General features: G+C 35.6%; 1 protein-coding gene across 1 annotated transcript; it reads left to right on the top strand.

The window, feature by feature from the left end:
- The first annotated feature begins 4326 nt into the window (after positions 1-4326).
- LOC149559697 (uncharacterized) lies at positions 4327-8524 on the top strand. Its single transcript, XM_089824253.1, has one exon. It carries the CDS (start codon positions 4419-4421, stop codon positions 8286-8288), a length of 3870 nt encoding a protein of 1289 aa, XP_089680379.1. The 5' UTR covers positions 4327-4418; the 3' UTR covers positions 8289-8524.
- Positions 8525-8741: the final 217 nt, after the last annotated feature.

The following is an 8741-nucleotide window of genomic DNA, read 5'->3' as shown; positions in this document are numbered from 1 at the left end:
ATGTGATGTCCCCTTCTAGCTAGAGACATCACTTTAGCTGGTGATTAGCCTATCAGAGACCCTCGTAGGCTAATAAGATTGGATAGAGGGTCACCTTGGTGTGGAGATCCTCCAAGGACCAGAGCAGAGTACTCTTTTGGGTTTCCAGAGTTTGTTTATGATGAGTTTTCCTTTGAGTTTGGCTTGGTCAGGCTATTTTTAGCAGTTTCGGAGTTATAAAGATAGACCCCTGCTATTTTTAGAAAAGGGGTATGGTCATATGCAGTTCTATCATGTTAGCTCCCAGTCCAAACGACATTCAAAAATGTTGAGTAATAATGGAGATATTAATGTTTATTTAGTTAAAATAAACATTATTGGTTTTGAGCCTATATTGTTAAGTTATAATATATAACTTAAGTGAGGGTCATGATATCATAAAAGGGGCCATCGTTTCAATTAATTGTGGGTCCAAGCTTATGGAAAAATTAAAAGGGGTTTTCTAAGTTTTAATGTAATAACATTTTTTATGTTATTATTATATCTTTTATCCCACATTGAGCGTGGAGACTCATTCTGGAGTTGAGGAGTCCTTATAAACAAACCTTGTCTTCCTTCAAGAGCAGGTTATGAGAATTGCTTAAAAACTTTGCCTTGTGAAATTTCTTGAAGTTGTGGCAACAAGGGTTTCTACAAGTTTAAGAAGAATTCAGACTGTGGAGAACGTAGTATCTTCAGAGTTGATGCAATTTGAGGGTGTGAAATATCACTTGAATTTTGCCTGTGAGTTGACTTCATTCTGGAGTCAATATTGTGTTTCAGTAGGGAAAAAGTGGATGAATCTGTTTACAGGTTGGAAGGGGTTATAACAGCAGCTACAGTGCTGTGAACAGTACAGCGCTACAGTGAATTAAAAATCAGAGATTTAATATTGCGGTTTTTGATAGGCGCTGCCCAAGGAGGAAGCAACCAGCAGCGTGGTTGCGTATCGGAGACAAAAATCAGGTTTTTTTCAACTATTAATGATGATGTTTTTAATGTATGCTTCCAGCAATAAGTATTGTACAAACATTAGGAGCCATCTGAATAAATGAATTTGATTAGCATTATAATCAGATTTGAGTTATAATTTGAGGTAGATTAGTTTTCAATATTTGTATTTTCTTTTCATCAACTCAAAAACCCAAAAAACAGCTTAAAACATTCAAAAACAAACCAAAAACAATTTATTACACCCAGGAAAACAAGCAGTGATTAGCGTAGAGCCTATTTGGGGTTCTTACAATTGACTCATATAATCTTTGGTTTGAAATGTCATCTAATTCATGTAATTTTAAAATTAAAATAGACACAACAAATATGATATTTCAAATAAAATTAGTGACAAAATTGTGAAGTCATAAAGTCATCACAATACGAATATCGAAACAAACAATATTAGGAAGGTTTCTAATAGTTAGGATTCTCCATTAAGCATATATTTTTTATCATTACTAAGATCACGACTATTAAGAGCATTATGTTCATTTTCTTGAGGTTGGAAGTCTAGAAAATTAAGTTTTCATTAAAATTGTGAACCAATGACCCACAGTAACTGACAAAAGCTAGGTGGAAAAATTTGTCATATCCTTGAAAGGGGACTAGTTAGGTCATTTAACAGATGTTTATATCTAATGGCCCATGTACATAAGCAGTAGGTGATCCATATGGTAACTTAGAATAGAGGTTGTCTAGTAGGCTACCTAGTTAGAGAAAGCGAAAAATGCCTATGGTGACTTTATAGTAACAAGGAGAAAACTTTAAACATGCAAATTATTGGCCCCAATGGAGGAATCTAGAATGGAAGGAAATGAAGGTGAGAACTAAGGTTCATAGTGCAAGAGACATTCCTTGGTAATGATTGAAAAGAGTTTGGAGTTGTACAACATCCAAGGCTACTTTGTTAGACTAAGCTTCAATTTTGACAAGTACACATTCTAAGACACCATCAACAAAATGGTGTCTCTATAAAATTAGAATCAACAAAATTATCAGAAACTATAGCAACAATTTAGGTTTCCAAATTCTAAAAGGAATCTCCATTGTGTAAGCATTTCACATGCCAAGATAAATTTATCCATAAATTTAACTTGATCTTAGAAAAGAACAATGTATTAGGTTAAGGGATTTGATCTAGAAATCTTTAAAAAATTATGTATCCACAACCAAATTGATTGTGCATGAGCATAACCAAAATAACTAGATTTTGGAGCTCTAATATAAGAATATAAATATATAACTATTCAAAAAATTAAAGTAAATGAAATGTAATATATAGCTCAAAATTCTTGTATAGGAATATACGATAGTTTAGAAAGAAAGTTACTAATTTGTGAAAAAAAAAGATCTAGAAGAGAAAAGACCTTTGAATTTGTTATCTAAAAATATATCTTTAGATCATTTTTGTGTTTACAAAGTTAATTTTTGCATGTACAAAAGTGAACTTGGTAGGTAGAGATGAACTTTACCTGTGTAAACAAATTGGTAGAAACTTCAAAAGTATCAAAGACACACCTCGAATTGTTGCATTTGTGCCTAAAGTAGCTTGTATGGATAGATATTATTTGACAACTTCAATTAGATATGGATTTGTTCTAATTTCATCAAACTCGTAGATTAAATGATTTAATGATGGTAAATGAATATTGGAAATAATACTGAAGAATGCAATAGATATAGGATGTTTATTTAAGTTAACAATACAATTATGACATTCTAGGATACTAGCCCAACAGTTTCATGGAGATATTCTTCTTATTCCTTGATATAATTTCAAATGGGTGTAGAATATTTTTTAATGACAACAACATCATTCACAAGATCACTATACTATATTAGACAAATTGTAATTGTCACTAAGAAAAAGATGGCTAGGCGAAGATCTTTGATTCAAACTAAAATATATTAAAAATACATAGCCAATTTAATGTGAACAATTTTTTAACATAATAGAAACATTTAAAAGCCAAAACTAAAACTTAAAATTAAGAATAATAAACATAGAGCAAAATATTTTTATAAATTAAATTTAATTAAAAAATTATTAAAAAAAATTGTTACTTATAAGAACAATTTAATTAAAATGAAAAAAAAATAAAGACTTAAGTAAATAGTTTTCACAATTTAAAATAGAAAAGAAATAAAGCCATTTCTAAGATTCATGGTTCATTTATTTAATGAGAAAAACAAAGCTCCATTACTTTATAGTCAACATTTGTAAAAATTTTAAAACATAGTATAAAAATATTTTATCAATTTAAAATATGAGTATGCAATAGATAGAAACTTATATATTATTAATTCATAATTATTCATTAATTAACAAAAAAAACGACAACTACTATTAATCTTAAACGTAAAATGAAAGGCAATAAAAAGTCTAAACCGTCGTTAAAAAATCACATGACACCCAAGTGTGACAGTCAAATTACAGGCCTGAGGGCAGCATTCACTAAAGTGGATCCAAAAAAATTTGAAATAATACAAAATTGCAAAGTGATTGTGACGGATTGCAAAGTGATTGTGACGGAGGAAAGCACGAGCATGACTCAATGATAAAGTGCACTATAAATTGTTTGAATAATTTATTTAAAAAAATATTAATTAAAGATTATGTGTTTATATTCTATTATAAGAGATAAGATTGTCTAAGAGCAGATAAGCTATTTTTATATTGTATTAGTTAAATATAACGCGATTAAAGATTTGACAGATCATTTTATGTCATTAAAGATAACAGTGAGTTAAAATAGATAAACTGTTTGGAATTATGAAACAGTTAAATGTAACAAATAGAAAGGTTTTACAGATCATCCTGGATTTGTAGTGGAAAAAAAGATGTAACGAATTAAAAGGTTTTATAAATCATCATAGACCTGTGGTAAAAATATATACATCTGTAAACCTATGTAAACCAATTTAAGGATATGTAAGATTATGTCTATCACTTTTCAAATCATAAAGTGTATATTAACCAGAACAAACTTTGTTTAAGGAGTGAAATGCAAATCTTGCTTAACCATTAAAGCACAAATTTTAAATAAAATTGGTTTAGATTATGAAAACTAAAAGACCATTAAAATATGGGTAGAAAACCTTCACAGTCGTCCCACGTACGCAGTCGAATTTTACTGGCCCCAATTTCACAGTTGATTGTTTCACTCATTTTCTCAATTACAAACCCCCCATTAATCTAATGACTCCGCCGACTAACAGCCCACTCAATCCACGTGTATTTCGTGTGAAACCAACCAATTTGTTTGCTCCACAAATCTTCCACTCCGTTTTTTCCTTGGGGGCCCAAAAGAATCCCAATTTCGTCAAAAGTTCATAGTTTAATCTTCTCTAAAGAACACCAAAGAAGGAGAATGCAGACCTAGCCCTATCAATTGGGAAGAGTAATGGCGCCTGGTATCAAGCTGACCGAGTATTATGTGAAGCAGGAGCTCAGAAATCTGAACATGGAGGATGCCCATAGAAGGCATATAGCCATGAACGCTCTGACTAAGCATGTCCAACTTGTGGATGGAAACGAAGTACCCAATTTTCTGAAACAGGTTTCTCAGGCTCTTCATAAATCTAAGCCAACTTCCATATCCTGCCATTTGAATGCCATATCTCTCTATGAGAAAGCTGTCAGAAGGCATGGAGCAAGTCTGGTATGTCAATTAGGAATCATAATTTGCATGCTTAGAACTGCACTTAATTTGGTCGGATTCAATACGACTCTACAGCAAGCTTGTGTAAAGCTTGTCCGATCTATAGCCAATTATGTCATCTGTACGTCTGAGAACAGAGAGCAGAGATTGATAGAAGAGGTTAAAGACCCTGCAAGTTTACATCATCATGATGTTCATTCATGTGGGGATTCGGGTCCTCAGATGAACAGTCTCCAAAAGACGCATGATGTTTACTGCCAGCAAATACTGAAGGATTTGTGTAGCCCTCTTTTGGAAAAAGTGGGAGAAGCGCCAAGGTGCTTGCATGCTCTGGTGGAGACCCCCGGATGGAAATTTGCCTCTCAAGACTTGGTGAACCAAGCATGTTTGCAAGCGACCAGAGGATTGTTAATGAAGGGTTCGCAAGCGGTAGGTCATATGCAGCTGATTTGTTCTCTTGCCAAAAAGAATGGCTTGGCTCTGAAACCCCATGTGGGTACTCTGTTAAAGGCAGTTGCTGAGATACTTGATAAGGGTAGTGTGCATAATTGGCAGCAAAGATTGTGTTCTGTGCAGATGATCAGTGGTTTTGTAAAGATTTCCAGTGGCTTTGAGCTTCTGGAGATAATTGGGGTTTTGGAGAGACAAAGGGAGGATAAAATGCCATGTGTGAGAAAAGTGGTTTTAGAAACCATTCACAGAGCAAAGCTCGTCTTAGAGAATCAATGTTTTCAAGTTGAAGAAAGGATATGTAACAGTGTTGTTCTTTCTCGTTCGTCCGAGGAGTCTACAGGATCTAATGAACTTAATGGTATTGAAGGATATGGAGATTCTGATGTGAAACCAGTCTCAGGGTTTAGTTCAGAGTGGAGTGTCAGGGACAACCCTATTGCCGGTGATGAAATTCAAGGGAATCTTATTGTTCCGGTGTATACAAATGGGAACGATATTCTAGTTGACCTGAAAGGAGAGATTATAGTGGAGGGGCTAGGACTTCTGTGGGGCAGTGAGAATTATCTCGGCAGAAGGCAGGGTTACATGCAAGAGAAATGTTGTGGAGAATCTTCAGAGGTTGAGAGAAGCGAAGAAATTTCATCAGTTTCTTCTGTCAATATGGATTGCATAGAATGTGAAAAAATGCTCAAGGAGGACGAAAGCTGTTTTACTGATTTGGAAGGCGCTGAGGAGCAGGAGAAATTGTCAATGGATGGCAGTGCTGAAGCTGAATTGGAAGAAGTTTTACGAACAGGGAACCGTGAAAAAATGATGAAGGAAGACAAAATCAGTTGTAGTGATTTCAAAAACACAGAGGAGCATGAGATATTGTCAATCAATGGCCACCTTGAAGCCGAATTCGAAGATGTTCTACCATCTGGGAACTGGGACAAGTTTATCAACGAAGACGAAAGCTGCTATACTGATTTTGGAGATGCAGAGAGGCATGCAAATTTGTCAAGCAACGGCGGGGCTGAAGCTGAATTGGAAGAAGTTGTGCCAGCTGACAAAATCTCTTACACTTATTTGGAGGACACAGAGAGGCATGATAAGTTGTCAAGAAATGGCAAGGCAGAAGCTGAATTGGAGGAAGTTGTACCAATTGGGAATTGTGAAGAAAAGATCAAGGAAGACCCAGAGAGGCATGAGAATTTGTCAAGCAATGGCGAGGCTGAAACTGAATTGGAAGAAGTACCAATTGCGAAGAGACTTGAGAAACTGTCAAGCAATGGCCATGTGGAAGCTAGATTGGAAGAAAAAGTACCAATTAGAAATTGTGAAAAAGTGATCAAGGAAGACCCAGAGAGGCATGAGAATTTGTCAAACAATGGCGAGGCTGAAACCAAATTGGAAGAAGTTCCAATTGGGAAGAAGCATGAGAAATTGTCAAGAAATAGCGAGGCTGAAGCTAAATTGGAAGAACATGTACCAATTGGGAATTGTGAAAAAATGATCAAGGAAGACCGACAGAAGCATGAAAAATTGTCAAGTGAGGCTGAAGTGGAATTGCAAGAGGTTGTGGCAATTGCGAACTGTGAAAAATGGATTAAGGAAGATGCAGCGAGGCATGAGAAATTGTCAAGCAAGGGTGAGGCTGAAACTAAATTAGAAGAAGTGCCAATTGGGAAGAGCCATGAGAAATTGTCAAGCAATAGCCAAGCTGAAGCTGAATTGGAAGAACAAGTAAGAATTGGGAATTGTGAGAAATTGATCAAGGAAGACTCAGAGAGGCATGAGAAATTGTCAAGCGAGGTTGAAGCTGAATTGAAAGAGGTTGTAGCAATTGGGAATCGTGAAAAAATGATTGAGGAAGACCCAAAGAGGCATGCGAAATTGTCAAGCAATGGTAAGACAGAAGCTGAATTGGTAAAACAAGTACCAATTGGGAATTGTGAAAAAGTGATCAAGGAAGACCTAGAGTGGCATGAGAACTTGTCAAGCAACAGCAAGGCTGAAACTGAATTGGAAGAAGTGCCAATTGGGAAGAGGCATGAGAAATTGTCAAGCAATGACCAGACTGAAGCTAAATTTGAAGAACAAGAACCAATTGGAAATTGTGAAAAAGTTATCAAGGAAGACCTAGAGAAGCATGAGAAGTTGTCAAGCGAGGCTGAAGCTGAATTGAAAGAGGTTGTACCATTTGAGAACTGTGAAAAAATGATTAAGGAAGATGCAGAGAGGCATGAGAAATTGTCAAGCAATGGCAAGGCTGATGCTGAATGGGAAGAAATTGTACCAATTGGGATGTGGCGTGAGAAATTATCAAACAATGGTCAGGCTGAAGCTGAATTGGAAGAACAAGTACCATGTGGAAATTGTGAAAAAATGATAAGGGAAGACCCGGAGAGGCATGAGAAATTGTCAAGCAAGGCCGAAGCTGAATTGAAAGAGGTTGTCCCAAGGGGGAACTGTGGAAAAGTGATTAAGGAAGAGGCAGAGAGGCATCAGAAATTGGCAAGCAATGGCAAGGCTGAAGCTGAGTCGGAAGAACAAGTACCAATTGGGAATTGTGAAAAGATGATCAAGGAAGACCTAGAGAGGCATGAGAAATTCTCAGGTGCAGCTGAAGCTGGATTGAAAGAGGTTGTACCATTTGGGAACTGTGAAAAAATGATTAAGGAAGATGCAGAGAGGCATGAGAAATTGTCAAGCAATGGCGAGGCTGATGCTGAATGTGAAGAAGTTGTACCAATTGGAAACTATGAAAAAATGATTAAGGAGGATACAGAGAGGCATGAGAGTTTGTCAACCAGCGGCGAGCACGAAGATGAATTTGAAGAAGCACCAATTGGGAACTGTAAAGAATTGATTAAAGAAGATGGAGAGATGCATGACAACTTGTCAAGCAATGGCCAAGCTGAAGTTGAATTTGAAGAAAATTTACCAATTGGAAACTATGAAAAAATGATGGAGGAGAAAAGCTCTGCCTATAGGTGGTCAATGAAGATGGGTCAGATCAGCTTATCATCTGTACTCAGCAGGTGGAGCAAGGCAGCAGAAAGAGTTGAATTGATACTAGGAATATCTTTATGTGCTGGGTTAATAGTTTCTGCGACTATGTTTTCACTCAAGAGTTTTTTGATACATGAAGATAACCATGTTCTCGTTCCTACCTGACTAGTAGGTCTTTTCTGTTTATTCTTTTTCTTCATGAGGGTTTTTTAGGAGATCCCTCAAATAGCTTTCTTGGGCCTCTGAAACAACCATCTGAAATAGTTTGTTTTATTGCTATTGTAGAAAGATCATCATTGTAGTGATCACTTCACCTTACCACTTACCCAGCTCTGTGTATGATATTATAAATTGTAGTTAACAGTATTTATGATATGTAATGTATTCGACTTATTCTGGCACTTAGATATAAAAAATTGTATTGCTTGGAAATAGAATGTAGATGATGAATTGTGTTTATTTCTCGACCTTTATCAGCGTTAACTCCAAAATATTTTCATTTCACATCATATCATGCTGTATCTTTTTCTTATAATTTCTGCATAATTATGTAGCTGTTGATAATTGAAAAACCCATTTCTGGTAGGTATTATGAATCCTCTCAACTTCTTTGGCTTG

This window comes from Cupressus sempervirens, chromosome 4, assembly GCF_028749045.1.
Source record: "Cupressus sempervirens isolate cs-2001-9-10 chromosome 4, ASM2874904v1, whole genome shotgun sequence".
Taxonomy (NCBI): domain Eukaryota; kingdom Viridiplantae; phylum Streptophyta; class Pinopsida; order Cupressales; family Cupressaceae; genus Cupressus; species Cupressus sempervirens.
Note: the sequence above shows the minus strand (reverse complement) of the source record. Positions and strands in the feature narration are given on the sequence as shown.